A 19,851-nucleotide genomic window follows, 5' to 3' on the forward strand; every position below is an offset into this window, starting at 1 on the left:
AAGGCCAGAGGAGACCCAAAGCATGTCCACCCCTGTATGAAAGAATGATGAACCAAGTTAATTAATGAATCATTAGTGGTTGACATAAGGTGGATTAGGGAGGATTAAGGTTGATTAGAGTGTATTAAAGAAGATTATAGTGGATTAGAGTGCATTACGAAGGATTGCATGAATAAAGATTTAGGTGCGTGGAGGAGAACTATGGTGGATTAAGGTGAAGTGTTGATGAAAGGGTATTAAGACCGATTGGGGTGGATTAGGGTGCATGAACAACAATCCAATCACTAATCAATCATTACTTTGGTAATCATTAATCATCTCTTATACGCGGCTGCACATGCTTTGGTTCGCTTCCCGCCTTCCTTCGGTCACGTGGTATTTTCTGTAGCTCAAAACGGGACCTTGAAAAAGAGGTCTAATGCTGTTATTAGCATTTCTCAAAATTTTCAACCCCACTGGGGCGCGCAACTGGCCCAATATAACACGCCTCCATAGAATCCTGCGGCCCGTATGCGGGAGCCCAGGAGGAATAGCGTGTCGTGCGCAGCCGGTGGGCGAGTAGAATCGAGGAGGAAAGCGCCGCGAGGAGGAGAGTGTCGCTACTTTCAAATTATCAAGGGGTTTTAGGCTCGCCCGCTAGGCTCCGGGGGGAGGGTGTGGTGGACGGGTGCGGGGGGGGGGTCGTTTTACGGGTGGCCCAGGTGGCCACGGGTGAACTTTGCGCGCTTGCCCGGGCCACTCTATCTCGAAACCCTTCTGCGCAGGGAACAAGAGTCCGCCGTGCGCTGTGTTTTCGCGGCTTAGTGCGCGTTGATGCGAGAGGCAGCACGAAGACCAATTCGCTCCCTGCTGCTGCCGCGATTTCTCACTGCAGTGTTTTGACAGCCGGCTTCCGCGGTCATCGAGTGAGATGTGCGCATGCTTGCTTGCGCGCGTGTGACACCATGCTTGTCGATTTAGTTAGCATGCCTATGTCTACGACTTCAAACAGCCGATAAAACTACTGCTATCCTTAGTTAATACAGCCATCCACTAATTTGCTATCGCAATCAATGCTTCGCCTTTCGGGCGAAACTTCGACTTTTAATACTAGCTCTACAAGCACTCTTTAAACCCGGTTCAAACTTTTTGTACTAAAGAATTGCATATATATGATTTGGTGAGCAGCCTTTGTAAAAAATATACGGTCCAACCACCGCGTTCACCATAAACGTCTTTCTGCCGTGTGCAGAAAGACGTTTATGGTGAATGACGGTTTTTATGGCGCCCGTGATAATGAGTGCAATAGTTCTTTTAATTCCTCAGTAAGTTAGTAAATAGTAAGTAGTGACCGTGGCGGTCATAGGACAACTAGCATGTGTACTTTTGACAAAGACTGTATATAGCGCCAAGGAAACATAAAATACAGTACCAACACGCTTACTGCACAATTCATACAGAACATTTCTTTGAAACATTTAGGATACGAACGTATGAAGAAAAACTCAGTGCCCTTCCACTCTCTGAAGACGGATGACCAGCGAAGCTGTATATGTGGGCCCCTTAATGGCGAACTACACCTGCACCGTGGGTCGGACCAGTATCGCACTATCTTAGGGAGCGGCCCACGTATGGTTAGTGCTTAAAGCTTGTTTCACCTCCGTAGCGGGCCGGCCCGGTATTGTACTACCCTCGATATCGGCACACGTATGAGGAGCGCTTAACGCCTGCTTCACCCTCGCGTGGGTCGGCCGAGCATTGCACTATTTTCGTGATCGGCCCACGTGTGATACAATGACTTTTTATGCTCGCAGGGCTGTGTCAGTCACGGCGCGTACTCGACGGCACGTACGCATGTGGCGTCGACGCAGACGCCGGAGAGGAGAAGGTGTGCCTCCTGGGGGAACTAGCTCTCAATAGCTTCGCTCTAAAAACTGCAATGTTTCAAGCACTTAAAGGGACACTAAAGGTTACCAGAAAGTCAAGGTAAAGTGGTAGAGCAATGCTGTAGAACGTGTAAGGCGTCAATATAGTCGCGAACAGAGCTTTAGTAACCGAGAAATTGAGGTGAATGCATGACACGATTTGAGACCCCCCCAGCGACATTCCGCTACTAGCCCGATGACGAAAGCACTCCTCATAATTTGTGTTACTAATACTCAACTACTCGTATTAAAAATATCATTTCATTCGATTATAAGACGGAAGAAAATGCTACTTGTCTACGTCTATTCGATTCTAAGAAAAAATAACATGTTGACGTTACCCTTCCGTAGTATGGGTGGTCGAAAGGTTTCGTTTTCGCTCAACTCTGCACCGCGCACGCTTTGGAGTTTCAGTAGTTTCGTTATCGCGTCATGCTGTGCGGGTTCTGCTGGCTCGCGAAACTTTCGTTTCGAACAAGCAGTGAGAATGCCACGTCCATGTGATGTCGTGGGAAGCCCTCGTTGCTTTCCCGCTCCAGAGAGCCGGTGTCGAGGTCGCCGTCGTAGTACGCAACGACGCCGGCAGTGCGAGCCCTCAGCAGCAGGTCGCGCTCGTCAGCGCTCAAATCGCTGAAGTTGAGCCCAGCATCGCGAGCCAAGCTGTCGTTGTCAGGGTCCATTGCGACGAGCGTCGAAGGTTGCATCATAGAATAAAGTACCAGCTTATGGTCGCGCGTTTCTCTTTCCGCTAGCCGCCATACTCCTGCTTTCGCTCTGCTGTCGGCTCTGTCTTGGCTCTGTTTCTGGCCGCGCGTTCGCGTTTTGCGCAGAAAAGCCGTAGCGCCGTCTGCGGACGCCGTTCTACTCACCGATGGCGAACGTCACTATGAGACCATGATGTCAGTACTCCTCGATCGGAGGGTGGGCGATTTAACTGCGCTAGAGGTACGCGGACTCTTCAGAACGCATTTTCTCTTAATATAAGTCTCTCCTTGGGACGAAACAAGCATTTCGAGGTTTCTGGGACGGTATTTCAACAGTCCACGTTCACTTAATAGTAACCTTTAGTGTCCCTTTAAGGCAGCCGCATTTTTTTTTTTCGCGAACGTTGGGGACGCAACAGTTTCAACGCGGTGTTCATCAATCGATTCTTTGCAAGGCGCAGATAAATAGAACCACCAATGACTTACATCGTATAAATATACATCAAGTCGGGCATGTAATCTCAGAGTTTTTAGTTTTATTTGGATGGTTCATTTATTCACATGATTACCGCACATCAGAGTGAACGCCCGAAAAACTGAATACGGTTTGTTAATTGTCGTTGCACTGCACTGCACAAAAAAATAAAAAAAATACGTAAGACAATTCAGTTCCCTCAAGAAACGAATTATAAGGGATAGTTCGTGCAAAGTTTGACATACCGGCACCTTTGCCGCTTTTCATGGCACAAGAAGTCTTCCTTCTACGTTAAAACGGTAGCCGTTTAGGCTAGCTGGGATGCTATAATTAGCTAGATCTACAGCGCTAAGCAGAGGACGAGTACACAGCGTCACAGGCGACGACAAGCGCTACCTTCCAGCTGAGCTTTATTGTACCGGAACACGGAAATAAGTAGACGAAGGCAAAAAAAAAACGTGATTAACTAGAGATGAGGCTAAGGAAAGAGCAAAACCCATACTATCGCTAGGTGCGGTCGTCGGCACCCCTTGTACAGCTTTTCCAGAAGGAAGCACAGACGTCTTGCTCTGAGATAAGCCTTATTCGCGTGTCATCTGAGCAGCTTCAACGATGATGCTACAGTGTGGTCGTGCCAGTGTTTATAGAGTATTCGCATGTGTTTGAAAATTCGTCTACATTTGCATGGCCTGCATGTGGGCAGGAAAAGCCATCCTTGCCACTACGGAGACAATTCGCATGTCCTGGTAGGCAGGCGTTCGCACATCTGCTGGTATATGACCCACGCGAAATGGGCCGGCATTGCACTATCTTCGGGATCGGCCCACGTATGGGGAGTGCTTAACGCCTGCTTCACCTCCGCCTCTGGTCGGCCCGGCATTGCACTAACTTCGGCATCGGCCCACGTATGGGCAGTGCTTAACGCCCGCTTCACCTCCGCCGCGGGTCGGTGCGGCATTAGATATCTTAGGGATTTGTATTCCACACCTAGCGCACATTCGACCAAGCTCTTCCCGCGATGAACACTGCAACTATCCGACTTTCTCCCAGGGACCGGTTAGTTTTGCAACGGTAATTGATTTGAAAGGGGCAGAAAACACCACACCGAACGCCAGCCCGTTGTGCAATCTTTTTCAACCAATGGAAAAGTGTGTGCTTCGCAGGAATGACAGCCTTTTCCTGTGCCCAGATTTTCTATCACGAAGGATACACCTCCGCGGTTGGAACGATTAACGCTTCTGGATAGTCTGAAGCCTTATTAAGGCGGGATAGATACTTGAGCTTCAAAGCAGCTGGGACGGTGCAATGGCAACATCGGTCTGAGGCATTCGAAAGGCAACAGTGTGCAGTACCTCGCTTCCCTCTACCATTTCATCGCCCTCTAGCGGATCCCTAAATGTTTTTCTTATTTTCGCTTGGCACTAACGATTATTCTGGCAATCACGTCGCTGCATCCACGATGCCAAAACTCACAGCACCTTTTCCCACGTCCTCGCACTACCACTCGCTTGGGAAAATTTTCCACAGCTTTTACTCCGTGGCTAGATCCACTCTACGACCAGCAAAAATTTAAGACCGCGACAATCGCATTCTGATGGGGCTGTAATGGGAAAATCCCCATTTGCTTGTTGTGAACGCGTGATCAACAATCCAACGTGATCGAAATCAACTCGAAGCCCCCTAGTACTCTCATCATGGCGCATGTGTTTCCTCGGCACATTAAACCCATGGCTTGATTCGATTCGGTGAACGGCTTTGAACACATGTGAACGTGCTCGTCATGGGAGCAGCATTGCTACACCTGCCTAAGCGAGTTGTTCAGTATATGTACGCGCTGTTACGTGCTAGGCACTGGCATTAAAGAAACAAAGAAATGGCACGGCACTTCGGCTACGATTCATTTCTTGAGAACGCAGTGTGCCTTGTTTTGTCTAAGCCGCGGCTAGATATCTGTCCTCAGATGCTCACTCTGGCGAGGCATATATCAGCTTCGCGCTAAAGCGATTTCACGAACCGACACATAGTAAATATTTTATTGATAAAAGAAAAACAAGGCGAAAAAAGGCATCGTATATACTGTGCCTGACGAATGATAAATAGGTCAGCGTACCTTCCGCAATACTTCATAGCACGAGGGTATCATTTGAACATTGAATAAGGCAAATGATGCTCACATCGTTACGCTTCGTGAAGCCACCGAAGCATAAAAAAAAAGGTTCTGTATTCGACATACGTAAGCCCATGTACTCAAATGCATTTGCGTGCGTTCGGATTCTAATCGCCAGAACATGATCGAGTCTCTGAAAGGCGTACGAAATGTCTGCAAGGAGATTCATCGCCGACGAGTAAAACTTGTGTTGCACCGATACAGGTAAATTTGCAGCTGTCTTTGCTAAGCAGCCGAAGCAGAAGTGAGCCCTCGTAGGAAGTTCCTCCACAACTTTACTATGAGTGCACTGGCAATAACAAAGCGACATATGTGCTAACACCGTACTATATATACATACCTAAACGACGTCGCTATGTCTTGAAATCTCGCGAAATAATACCTGAAGCTACAATATTTACACGTAAATAGGCCCAATACAAATACAGATCGAAATCTATATATTGAATTCGGCTAGAAATAAAAGCAGCGGACACTCGCTGTCGAGATGCCGGTGTGAGGAAACATGGCAGCAGTACCGAGCGACGTGCCCTTCGTGCTGTCTATCGCTTTAGCGTAAACTGAGCGGCGAGAACACACCACGCGCAAAGGTATGAGCCGTCGGCGCACCCCAACGCTGATCGCTTTCAATATATGGTCCGTACGGTCGCGCACGGCTGCGCAATACGAAGTTGCTGCCAGAGTACTACCACAGAGAAACAAATTCAACAGGGGACACGGCGAAAACTGGCAACAGGAAACACGTCAAGCTCTGCGTTCACGCCATCCGTTAGTTGACGCGCGCATCGAGAAAAAAGGATGCGAAATGACCTTATAGACAGCGTTTTATTTTTGATTCTTTCACGCTAAAAATGAAAAGTTCTTGCGTATGAACGAACCTTTACTTTGTGACTTATTTTCCTTGCGTTACCTAGCCAGAAGCTAACGGCATGCCAGACACGCTGACGAAGCGAGCGAGGCCGGCTGCGCATGTGAAGTTCGCGTGTTCGCCTCTTTTGGATGTAGCCTGTTTGTTGGGATCCCGGCGTGTTCTTGCGTTCCTTCCGCACTTCGACACGGCACGACTGCAAAATTGGACTACGGAAAGGCGAGAAATTTTGTTTGACTGTCTGCGACGCATTTTAAGCAATTTAGGCTTTTACGGCACGGAACAGAAGCTCGTGACGTATAGTTCGCGAAAAACAGCTCGGTCATCTTGGCATAGTTAACTTGAGGTAATGACTCATTCTGGGAGATGTTTGCGATACTTTCTGTGAGCCCCAACATTACTGTAACATATTCCGGTGTTGTCTGGGCACGCCACGCTCGCCGCACCCGGCTTCCTGACGCAGTTAGCGAAAAGGAGCTCGGGTGTGTGACGCAGCTAGTTAGTTTCGCGTGTACTGAATGTTACTGGAACTATATAGGAAGGAACAGCGCCAACCAAGACGACCACGAGAGGGAGAACGACACAGGACAGGCGCTTGTCCTGTGTCGTTCTCCCTCTCGTTATCGTCTTACTTGGCGCTATACCTTCCTCGTTCAAGTGTGCATCATCTAGCCCAAATGAATGTTGTTCTGAAACACGAATCTTACTGGGACAATTTTTGGCGCTTTCTCTGACCCCCAACGTTATTGTACCTAATTTCGATGCTTTTTGTGGTACTTTTGAAGCGCAGTGGCCGCACCTGGTGTTGTGACACAATTAGCGAAAAGGAGCTCGGTTGGGATGACAGTTTCATTTATTGATTGATTATTATTACTCATCTTAGCCCCCACTCCTGCATTACAAAGAACTTTCGGGACAAATAGGCAAAGGCTAGTGATAGGTCCGACATTATATATATATATATATATATATATATATATATATATATATATATATACACATACATACATATATATATATATATATATATGTATGTATGTGTATATATATTTATATATACACACACCGGCAACAACAACAAACAGGAAAAACATGACAATGAGTGAAACAGGAAAGTAAGTGGTGTGCTTTTCCCTGCAGCAAACTGGAACTAAACTGAAGTGCACTAGGAAAAAAAAATAAAAATAAAAAATATCACGCATGGCAGATTTTTTTTTTTTATATACACAGGGCATGCATAGACTTCAGAGTCACAGTAAAGCTTTTTGCACGTGTGAGAAAATATGGAATGCTGTGTCATGCAGTGTAGAAGGAAAGAAACTAAGAAGTGAAAAAAGACATCGGGATTCAAGATGGTACAAGAAAGCGGAATAAAACTTTGCGTTATATACCAATTGAAATCTTGGACGTTGCAGTGAAGGGAAACAGAATATGTAAGTTTGTAATCTGTAATGTCTGAATGATGAAAAAGAAGATCACGTAAGCGAAAGCAATTGCAGATAATATTCTTCAATTCCTAGGAAAAGTTTTGAGAATGTTTTATTTTTGGTGGTATACTGCTCCATATTTCTACGCCAGCAAATTCTAGTACCCTTTGACCATAAATGTTGCTACTGGGAGGAAGATTAAAGTTACCTATTGTGACATATATAGTGGGGCGGGCTGATGCCTGAAACAGAGCAGCCGGACAGGGATGGCTAAACATTACGACGTTATATGCAATCTGTGCAATTCGTAAGTCGCGTAGCTGATAAAACGGTAAAATTCTGAGCTCTCAAAAGAAAGGCTTGCTTGAAGCGGTGTAAGTAGACTGTGTCATTATTCTAACTGCACGTTTTTGTTATATTCTTATGGGATAAATATACGTTTTAAAAATGCATCCCCAAGTTTCAATACGGTATAGAATTAAGGCAAAATAAACAATCCGCAATATATTGATTTCAAAATAGTTCCATGTTTCTGCAAAAAGAAAGATCTGTACTGCCGAAGTAGAACTATTTATTAATAGCTGCCTTCTGCGACAAAATAATTCATGTAGATACCTTGGTGTAGTTTTTGATAAGTATATGCACTGGCACGAACACATTAGTGGAAAAATAGCATCCGGGTGCTATTTTGGAGCCAACATCACTGATGTGTTCTTGCCAGTGCATATACTTATCAAAAACTACACCAAGGTATATATATGAATTATTTTGTCCCACAAGGCAGCTAATAATAAATAGTTCTACTTTGGCAGTACAGATCTTTCTTTTTTTGTGTGTGGAGAATGGAACATAACATATTTTCTTCTTCAAGTATTGACGGTAATCTTGTTGGCCAAAAACCATTTGGAAGTTCTGTCGAGCTCAGCGTTAGCTTTTGCCGCCAATTCTCTAAGATTTTTGGCTGTTGATACAATGCATGTATCATCGGCATACATGATAATTTCTGCATAGTGTAACAGTTGGCGTGTACTGAATTCCAGTGAGACAAGTTTGTGACGCTTTCTATGGCCCCGCAATATATACTTTCTTTCGGTGCTCGCGCTTGTCGAAAACGCGACGAGCGATTGCCAAGAGTGATAACACGGGAGTGGGGTGCTTGCGCCGGCAAAACGCCCAAAAGAGCTCAAAAACCAGGAACTTGAATATTTGTCTTCTGAACGACTGAAAACAGCCTTTGCATGCACGTATTTGTCTTGCGTGCGAGCAGAAGGCGTTCTGCAAGCTTCTAGCATGGTGGCCTGTGTTGTGACCACCGCTGTGTATGTAGCGTACCGTCACGTCGGCTGAGTCCAAGTTGTTTTGGAAACGCGCAGTCGCCCGTATATTTGTGCTTTAAAATTGCAGGAAATAGTGCCCGGGAATGGGGGAATGCTTGGAAATCAGATGTTTTCTTCGTATTTTATGGTATTGTTTGGGATGAGTCGGGTACATTCTACGGCATGCGTCATCATCAGCAGCAGCATCAGAATCATTGGACTGTTTTATGTCCCCTGCAGGACGAAGGCCTCTCTCTGCGATCTCCAATTACCCTGTCCTGCCCCAACCGGTTCCAACTACTGCCTGCGAATTTCATAATTTCACCTTCCCGCCTATAGCCTTCTGCCGTCCTCGACTGCACTTCTTTTCTCTTGGCGCCCATTCTGTAACCCTAATGGTCCATCGGTTATGTAACCTACGCATTAGATGACCAGTAAAGCTCCATTTTTTTTTCTTAATCTCAATTAAGATATCGGATATCCACGCGTTTGCTCTCTGATCCGCACCGCTCTCTTTCTGTCTCTTAACGTTACGCCTAACATTCTTTTTACTATATTTGCGATATTCACTACTTTATATTTACTACTATATTTTACATTATTTACTAGCAAACTAATTCCGCTAAATAGCTTAGTTTCAAGTCTTGCGACACATGTTTGTAATCGCCAGTTGAAGGAAACCATCGCATTAGTCTAGTCTAGTGCTTACATGTGTCAAAACGGCTATGTAGATTGAAGTCGCTGGCGTCAAATTTAAATTATCTGATTACGAGCGCGGTGCCTCGTAACGCGACTCTCTGTCGAATCCTTTGTGACGTAAAAAAACGTTGCGTAAAGTGAAGCGGCCCCCGTTCTTAATCCGACTGCTCCTGTGCACAGCTGCCGATTGCATGCATCCGCCGCTTCGGGAGCAGGGGTCGGCCGCACTGATTTATCGCGCCGTACGGCCCAGCTTCATTTCACGCCGCCCCGCTGCGTCACATCCGGCTGCGCTACGTCACTGCGACTCGCGCTTTACGGGGCGGCGTGCGTAATCGACTAAATTGAAGGAATTTGCCAGATGCCAGATATTTTCGGTTTCCATGGCCGTTTCCAAAGTAGAAACACGGAACTAGACTGTAGTGAATCCCCTTCAATGTTACAGTACAAGAACTTGGCTTAAAATTCGTAACAGAGAAGTTAATCATGTAATTGGTTTAATTAGTGAACAAAACGCTTTTCTTTTTGCAAATGATGTCGAAAAAGCAGAAAGTTATTCTTTAGTGACGCGATTGGAGTAAATTTTGCATTTCCTTTATTTCCTTACGAACGTGCTCGAATTAAAAAAATATATATACATACATATTATTCACATTCCCTCCGCTCTATCTCCATGGAGCGAATGCAGGATTCTGTAGTAAGTAAATAATAAATAAACGTGGCTGCTACGTAATGCGTGTATTGTTATGTGTGTCCCATTGTGGGCCGCCATCGTGCCAAAAGAATCAAAATTTCCAAGGGAAATTACTGATGAATTGTGACAGGTCTAAATTGTCACCTCTCAACGTTCTGCGCTTAAATCAGACACTATTCATGAATTCAAACATGGTTGCATAGATAGATAGATAGATAGATAGATAGATAGATAGATAGATAGATAGATAGATAGATAGACAGACAGACAGACAGACAGACAGACAGACAGACAGACAGACAGACAGACAGACAGACAGACAGATAGATAGATAGATAGATAGATAGATAGATAGATAGATAGATAGATAGATAGATAGATAGATAGATAGATAGATAGATAGATAGATAGATAGATAGATAGATAGATAGATAGATAGATAGATAGATAGATAGATAGATAGATAGATAGATAGGCCACGGCCAGTGAAAACATAAGGTAATGTGGTCAACCGGAGTTCGTTTATTGGACACAATACATTCGCGTCCTTCCAAGCACCCAGGAGTCGCACTTCGGTGTAATTGCGGGTGCGCAGACGTACCTTGGCGATGCCAGCGAGCTGGTGCCTATTTTCCTTCTGGGCGCAGGCGTCACCAGGGGCGTAGTTCTTCACCCGCTTCCATGAGTCGGTGTGCACGTAGTACCAGCGGCCGTACAGACCCACGGAAACGGACAGCGCCGCCGTCTTCACGCCCTTGTTCCGCATCTTGTCCAGGTCGCCGGCGTGCCTGATTGCAGTAAACTGCGCACGTGTTGCCGCGGTGTAGAGAGGGGTTGTAGATGTCACGTGATTAGGCGTTATCATTCACGCCCTCGCATTGCTACGCAAAGTCGATGGTGGTCGGTATCGACAAAGCAGTTATAGTAGACTCGACCCAGTTATTCTCGAGCTCCAAACTTCGTTTATATAACACAGCGCGGTATAGGTCCGTGGCGTTGGCGTTGCGCTGCCAAACTTGGGCTCACGGGTTCCATCGTGGCTGCATGGACGCATCCCAACGGGGTCAGAATGCGGTAAGGATAACGTTCGTGCTCGGCACATTGGGTGCACATTAGAGAACCCCAGCTGGTCAAGCTTAATCCGCAGTTCCCCAGTAAGGCGTGCCTCATTATGATCCCAGGAATGTACTTTTTTTTTCATTTCTCTCCTCTTTAATGGTTTTGATTTCTGGCATGCGTCCAACAGCTCCACATAACCACAGCTGCACCGGCCAACACATAAAACGGGGGAGACGCCACCACCTTTGAGAGGGAAGTATAGAAATCCCATATTCATAAGCCTACAACGGGATGCATCGTTATAGAAACATAGTATCGATACAAACGGGGCATTCATATAAGCAAAATTTTCTTCGCTTTTACTGAGCGCAGCTGGGTCACCTTTGCATAATGCGCTTATTCACGCTAATTATGACATCATTCTCGGTTGTCACATTATAATGCCAGAGGCTCTGCAAATATCACTTCTTCAATGACGCTTATAAGGGCATAATAAAAAAAAAACGACCTTCGTTGCACGAAGTGAGCTCGCATTTAGCGTTAGCGTACTTTCTCTCATTTCTGCTGTCATTGTTTATCTAATAATTCTCTGATTGTTCATGTTATTGTTCCCCTAAGTATTTCTGTTATTTTTCAGCCCACTTCAATATAGCACAATTACTTCGAATATTAAATGACTGTTTTGTTTCACATCTCATTTTGTAGGATCCGCTGCTGGTGCTTCTTCATCTTCCGACTAAAGCGACGACTTCGGCGTAGGTAAACTAACGTTGTTCTAGACTTCTAGACGGCGCTGGCGTTGCATGTCAGTCCTTCTAAGCTCATCGTTAAGCTGCAAGATCATGAGAAGCACCCGCTCCGTTTAGACTACTTCACAGCAATGGAGCACCGACTGTTCTTTCCACTTGTGGCTATGGTGTTGACCTGCTAAGCACGAGGTCGCGGGATCGAATCCCGGCCACGGCGGCCCGCATTTCGATGGGAGAGGGGAAAGCGAAAACACCCGCGTACTTAGATTTAGGTGCACGTTAAGGAAACCCTGGTGGTCAAAATTTCTGGAGTCCCCCACTACGGCGTTCCTCATAATCGGATCGTGGGTGTGGCACGTAAAACCCTATAATTTTATTTTGAATTTTTCTTTTCTTTCCAAGCGCCGATGCAGAAGAGACTATGCGCCTCTCCGAGCCGCGAATTGTATCTAGCGCTGAAGCCATGCACTCCTGGCAGTGTTAGGTGAGCCGATGACGTCATCCGCAGCGCCGCTTGCCTGTTCTTATCTGCGCCATCGATCGTCCCCCGTGACAGCTGCGCGGCTCACCTCATTCTTGGGGTTGTGCGAACTTCTATCGCCGAGCTTCGTACACCCGCATCGCGAACCTTCAAAAACGGGGCAATATAGGCTCACGCGTATAACAGTCATACCGAAGGAGATACTCAGGTGATCACATGAGAATCAATACTGCGTAGCGTGCCAGACCTTGTCATCCTCCTAGTATGAAGCTGCTTCTAAGTTCTATTGTGTAAAAACGTGCTCATATAAAGTATAGTTTCTCAATTGAGAAAGCAGGCGCCCCCTAGAACTCTGCAATGTATTGCCTCAAATTGCGCGCCTCTCCCCCCCCAAAAAAAAAGAGAGAAAAGAAAGAACAGTCTCAACAACCAAAACATATATCGAGGGTTACGCTTCCGTGTGCCGCATGAGCTGTAAGTCATAGCAGAAGTCACAATAACTTCACGATGTCCCTGCTCAACTCATGCACTACAAAAAGTATAAAGTGAATCGAGTGTAAGCGTAGCATTTTTGAATACGGCTCCTATTTCTACTACAAAATCCATGTAGCCATTACGAGAGACTGTTAAGTTATTATTACGCGGATTATATACTTCAGATATTCTGCCTTTATTCTGACCATAATACAGGGGAATGTGGTATTGAAGCTTTCTCACCAAGTTGATGTAGTAGACGTATTTGGTCTTAAGATCCTGTGGTACTCTCAGTAGATTCGGTGGCAAAATTCTGCAGGCGTTAAAATGGCTGTCCGGATCGTATAGGTGCGCTTTCGAGATGAATAGATCCGGCATAAGCACGGTCCTAAAAAAAAAGAATTGAAACAGTGTGGTGAGCTGCGAAGCATTAGATGAATCCTTCATTCAACTTCTTTATCAAGTTCACTTGATGCTCACAATTATCAGCATGTATAAAAACCTACATTGTTACGTTTGGTTACAAATTTTGTCAACTACGGTTGAGTGAAGTAACTTCATTTCGGTCCAGAGAAGACGCATGGGAGACCCCGCGCCACCCGGCTAGTCCCACGTAGGAACCGCCAAGCCGAGCTTGACGGCCCGATCGCGGGCACTCTGGACGGCCAGGGTTTGGTCGTTGAGTTCGGGGCTGCCCAAGAGCGCTGAAGGAGGAGCCGATGGCGGAGCCGCTGAAGGAGGAGCCGCTGAAGGAGGAGCCGATGGCTTCACACTCCCACAACACATGGTCCAATGCTGCCCTTAGTCCACAGGCAGGGCAGCCCGCACTGGGATATCTTTCAAGGTATATGGCATGAAAAACCGCAAGGTTTGGGTACGCATGGGCTTTTAAATGTCGAAGGGTAACCGCCCGCGCCCTGCATAAGGCGGGGTGCGGGAGGGGGAATGCCCGTCTTGACTAGTGTGTGGTGATTCCATTAAACGTAAGCAAGGGTTCCCCGCGGGGTAGGGGGACTGCTGAGGCGGCGCGGTCAGTGAGTCCTCGCGCGGCCTCGTGTGCGCCCTCGTTAGGGTTAGAGGGAGAACCCTCTATCGACCCCAAGTGAGCGAGAAAACAAATGAGAGAATGCGGAGAGATACTTTTGGCGCTTTGGAGAATGCGGAGGGCCTGGGGGGAGACCATACCGGTTTGGTAGGCCTTAATGGCTGCCTTATAATCACTATATATTGCCTCTCTGCGACCATCGAGCACAGCCAGCGCGATTGCAACCTGTTCGGCTAACACGGGCCTCGAAGTGCGTACCGTAGCGCAGCAAGTGAGCCTTGAATTGGAGTCTACGATGGAGATGGCGAATGCCTCTTGTTTGACATATGCCGCGGCATCCACGAAGCTTGCCTCAATGTGGTTATTGCGGACATGCTCGAGTAGAGCTGTAGCCCTGGCCCGACGTCTGCCGACGTTGTTTGCGGGGTGCATATTGCGGGGAAGGGGCGCGATGTGCAGTTGAGACCTGATGTCGCAGGGAATCCGCACGGCGTCAGGGCACTGGTCGACAGGATTGAGGCCCATCTCCTACGGTTGAACGTTATGCATTGAAAATAAAGGACGAAGAGGTCACAGCTGACGTGAGAACACCATCATACCCATGTCACACGGCACGTGTAATGTCATTCGCAGCCAATGAGATTATGTCTCGATGCTATTTTTATTGCTTCTACACGGGCATGCTAAATTAGATTCGCAGCTAACGCTATTCACCCATTCAACGAATTTCCCTAAGTCATGCAAGTGCGACTTATGTAATCTTGAATACAGGGGCTTGGCAAAAATTTACGAAATCGATAACCTAAAACGAAATGTAGTTACAGCAAAGGTTGTCATAATTGGTGTTATGAGCTGTAATAATTTTATGACGTACAGCACGATAGTTGAAGTCGTTTGTGTGCAGCTCAATTCTTGTTCCCAGTCTCCAAGTGCACGCTATATGACCTCCAGTCGGCCATGTTTGCAAACGCTCATTTGTTTTGTTTTCATTTTATTTATTAATTTATTTTTATTTATTTCCAAATACTGCAGCCCTATTCAGGGCTATCGCAGGAGTGGAGTACAGTAAACATAACCGAAACAAAAGCAGTTGAACACTATAGATAATACTAAAAACAACAACAAGGGGAACAGTCTTATCGCACTAGTGCTTCTACAAAATCACGCGGTGTCAATTCACGAACAGAACCGGGTAATTCATTCCAGCACCTGACAACCCTCGGGAAATAACTGTGTTGGAACATGTTAGTACGTGCAAAGAAAGGCTTTAGGTTGAGGGAGTGGCAACGTCTGGTTGGAAGAGCAATGGTATATCTGATGTAATCATCAGCAGATAGTTGACAGCAAGAGTGAATAATTTCTGCTCATTGTTTTCAAAGTGGTGCCGCGTAAAAGCTTATCCGCCCACTACGGAAGCCAACTCTGCAGCTTCGTCAGTGGAAAATGAGAAGCAAAAAAGCGCACTGGACTGACGACGAGAAGCGTGCGCTGCTGAAAGGGCGGGAAGACCACCTTTTTGCAGGGCGAATCACAACCTGAAAGCACGCATGCCGATTGCCCGTGTGCGCAAGGTGCCGACAGACATTGCCATCAATCGGGAATGCCATTTCGCACACCTGTGTATACAGGGAATGCATGATTGCAATGACATTCGGTATGAATGTCATTTACTGTGAATGACATTACACATGCCGTGTTTCGGAGGTACTGTACAGACTTGCAAACTTCTTTTATGTTGTGTCCAAACTTTTTTACCGAAATATCAGCTTCATACCGGCCAACTCAGTCACGACATATTGTAATAAATTGTGCAGCTTAGGCAGAGCCTCAGAATTGATCACCTTTTTAGGAAATAGGAAGTTCGCGCTTACTTTGATTGCAGGAACGAGACGAAAAAAAAAAATAAACTGCCTACAGCTTATGTCCTGTATTGATTTACGCCTTAAGCGCATTTTTAAGAGACAGATTTCGTCAGCGCAAACAGGGGTCATAATTAATGCTGCCACACAGCTTTTGACGAGACCGTTATGAGATACACAAATTATGACTATCTACACCCCTATGGTTTCTCCTTGTTCGGTGTCTAGTTCACGTGTGCTACCGGATGTCTTTCGTAATTACGCATTTGGCCCTTGTCAAGTGTTAATGTGGCGTGGTCATCCACGTTTCTCATGAGTATATTGTAGTTATTTGTCTTGGTTAGTTTGTTCCGATCGCAACGTTTGACATTGTCGTCCAGTCTTATATGTAAGTATTACAATGGGGACTCACGGATGTGCCGTGTTGGTCCCTTTTTTTTTTGTTCCCGTGTATGCGAGTGAGCTCAACTCGCAGGAGGGAAATCGCCAAAAGACATGCAGTTTACTCTCATCATATGGCCTAATTATATCTGATTACAGTGTACGTTCTGCAGAATTTCCGCACACTTTCTGCATCCTGTGACTACAGATGCTTCATGCAGTATTTGCAGTATAAAAACATGCACCAATTCGTAGTAGGGAGGTGGTAGAGGCCGCGTCACAATGTATGCTGAGTGTGTGTACGTCTTTTGCAGACTCGGTGGCACATTGTCTGTAAATTTTCTGTAGAAAGACCGAAAAGATTTTTGTGATTTCCTTACAAAAATATTTTCTAACAATGCCCCATACAAATACCCCAAATGTGTTATTTTACTCTGCCCTGAAAACCGCCTTTGCATGTTCCGGGGTTTTACACACCTTGAAACTCAGAGTAACCGAATTGGCACGGTTTATTATTTTTTGATATGCATTCTTGTATATTCAGCTTTGTACCACAAGCTTCACAAATATGTTAAAAACAGCAATAGCGTCACATATATAAAACTATGAATTAAGATGCTTAATTGAGAATACATGTAAGAGCCTGCAAAGCTAAGCGCAATATCGCAAAAATATGAAGGAGCGAGGAAATGCGAAGTGAACTGCGCATATTAAAATATAAAAAAATACTCTAGGTGTGGGAATAAATTTGCAGCGCAGACTACTAATGCATTTGAAGTTGCTGTATTTCTCATCATTATCATAATGGTTGAGCAATTGCAGTGCCAACTTTTTCATTATGGCACCGTTTTAAGAACATGTGTAATTTGTGTATTGATAAATTTGTGCCTGATAAGTGCAAACTAGTCCGCAAACACACACCGTGGATGACACGTGATATTATCCACATGACCCGCAAGATAAAAAGGTTAAAGAAAACACGTTTACAACCTGATCGAGGTAAAGAAATGAAAGAAAACCTTGCGCGTGCAGTATGCACCTCGAAGGAACACTATTTCAAAATAGTACTACCAAAATTTATTGTTGAACAGCCCGAAAAGTTCTGGAATTACTTGAGCGAAAAAAAGAAGCCAGTAGCACAAATCTGCATCGATGGTTCAATCATTACCGATCACAGGGAAATTGCGAGTCACTTCAATTATTATTTTCATAGTGTATTTTCTAACTCTCGCATTAGTTCACCTACAGACAAAACGTTTCACCCATCCGAAGCTAATTTTATTTCATACCCTGGCTTAGTTTCGATGCTAGTTAACTTAAAAACTAAATCTTCTTGCGGTCCTGACAACCTTCCGAACATTTTTTTGAAACGTTATGCTGAAACTATAGCAAGGTTCCTTCTTATTATATTTCATGCTTCGTTGCCTGCTGGAAAATTACCGGATGACTGGAGGGTAGCCAGAGTTGTACCCGTATTCAAGAAGGGCGACTGTTCATTGTTAGAAAATTACCGGCCAATATCATTAACATCCTCATGTTGCAAACTAATTGAACATATTATTGCCAATCAGATTACCGAATTTCTAGATAAACATTCGATACTGTCTAATTTTCAACACGGATTTAGAAAAGGCTATTCAACAGTTACACAACTTGTCACCGTAATTCATGGTCAAATTGACACCGTATTTCCTGATTTTAGCAAAGCCTTTGGTACAGTTCCACATGACCAATTAATAATAAAACTTAGACATTTTCAGCTCCCTGAAATATTAATCGCATGGATAGCAAACTACCTAACAAATCGCCGCCAGTTCGTGGAAATTAATCAGCAACAGTCTGGCTGTCTTCGGGTCACTTCGGGAGTTCCTCAAGGAAGTGTCCTAGGGCCACTGCTCTTTTTACTCTATATAAATGATATTACTACTTCAATCCATCCCAGCGTGCAAATTAGGTTGTTTGCTGACGACTGTGTGCTTTTTAGGGAAATCACTTCAACCAATGATCAAACTGATTTAAATGCTTCTCTAGCTGGCATTACTGATTGGTGCAAAACATGGGGAATGCGGCTTAACGCTGAAAAGACTGTCTTTCTTCGCTTCACTCGTCAGAAAGCTCCACTAACCTTCAGTTACACATTAGGTTCGTTGGCCCTGCAGGAAGTAACAAAATATAAGTATTTGGGCGTCACAATTACTACCAACTTATCATGGAATTTACACATTGATAATATCTGTTCTTCAGTCTTGCGTAAATTATACTTTTTGCGGCATAAACTTAGAAATTCCCCACCTAATGTAAAACTGCTTGCTTATTATTCATTAATTAGACCTAAACTTGAATATGCATGTGTTGTTTGGGACCCGTTTACTAAAGAAAATATTAAATGTCTCGAAAGGGTACAGAAAAAAGCCGTATGATTCATATATTCTAAATTCTCTCGCTATGATTCCCCCTCACGAATAATGCGTGATAATGGCATTGAAGTCCTTCAGCAGAGAAGGCAACACTTAAGAATTCGATTTCTTACCATGCTTTTTAATGGAGACTTATCAATTAATCCTGCATCGTATCTGTTCAGTACAACGTCTAGGCTTACTCGACACCATCATCCCAATTCACTAACACCTTATTTTGCAGGAACGGATGTATTCAAGTATTCTTTTTTCCCCCGAACTATAACAGACTGGAATAACGCGTTGTTGCCTGTTTCAATTGATTGACTCATTGTATTACTGTTGTATCTTACCACCTCACTTGATTGAATAATGCATTGTAATATTGTTATGTTTAACCACCCTGCTTGGACCTGTTTTAGGTCTGCAGTATGAAATAAATAAATAAAATAAATAAAAAATTATTAAGTGCAAAAAAATTCCCTAACCTCGATCTGAAATTCTCCAAATTTTACAGCAACGCCAGAGAAGTGTCCCAAGGAGTTGGAACCTTCACGTTCACTTGATTGATATTCCTAGTTTTCTTGACAAAAACAAATAATGGGGAAAACCAAATGCTGAAGTCTTAAGGCGCGCACCTGCATCTCACAGAGGGCCGTGATGCAGATTACCACTTGAGTGAGGCCCTGGCGCAACTAGAAGTGTGGATACGTGATGAAAACGCTGCACTGGCTAAAAACATTTTTTGTTCATTCTTGCATTATCTTCGCACACTGACCTAAAGTCTTGTTTTATGCAAAAAAGTAAGCTCGCTTACCTGAACGCCTCTGCCGCTTTCGAAGCCGAGACTATATCAAAGAACTGATCCCATGCCGACGCCATTACGGTGTAGATCGGGCGCTCAGGGGTCTTCCGGTCTTCCAAGTAACTCGTGAGCCGCTGGGAATTATTAATTTTTACGAAAATCAGTCAGCGCTCTTGGACTACCTTTAGTGCTGCCCATAAGTCAGCAGTTGTAACTGAGCACGTCTATCCGGATTTTTCTATTGCGATTAGCATTCTATAGGAAACTTCACTCAATTTTCGATACGTATATGTATGCTGTCCTTATCAAACGTTATTCAGGCAGTTTTCTACGAAAGAAAGAATAAGA

General features: G+C 44.9%; 1 protein-coding gene across 7 annotated transcripts in view; it reads right to left on the reverse strand.

Annotated features, from left to right (window-relative positions):
* The window catches only part of LOC139061337 (uncharacterized), a 121,710-nt gene that overhangs the window by 18,802 nt on the left and 83,057 nt on the right, over window positions 1–19,851 (reverse strand). For all 7 annotated transcript variants that reach the window (XR_011515371.1, XR_011515372.1, XM_070541238.1 and 4 more), the window contains 3 exons: window positions 19,516–19,637; window positions 13,261–13,405; window positions 10,856–11,056 (listed from right to left, as the gene is read on the reverse strand). Coding sequence is in view for 5 of the 7 variants with exons in the window: in XM_070541238.1 (XP_070397339.1) it covers window positions 10,856–11,056; window positions 13,261–13,405; window positions 19,516–19,637 (468 nt within the window). In the remaining 2 variants the exon portion in view is untranslated. The remainder of the gene's footprint in view (window positions 1–10,855; window positions 11,057–13,260; window positions 13,406–19,515; window positions 19,638–19,851) is intronic.

The sequence above is a fragment of the Dermacentor albipictus genome, chromosome 6 (genome assembly GCF_038994185.2).
Source record: "Dermacentor albipictus isolate Rhodes 1998 colony chromosome 6, USDA_Dalb.pri_finalv2, whole genome shotgun sequence".
Classification (NCBI taxonomy): domain Eukaryota; kingdom Metazoa; phylum Arthropoda; class Arachnida; order Ixodida; family Ixodidae; genus Dermacentor; species Dermacentor albipictus.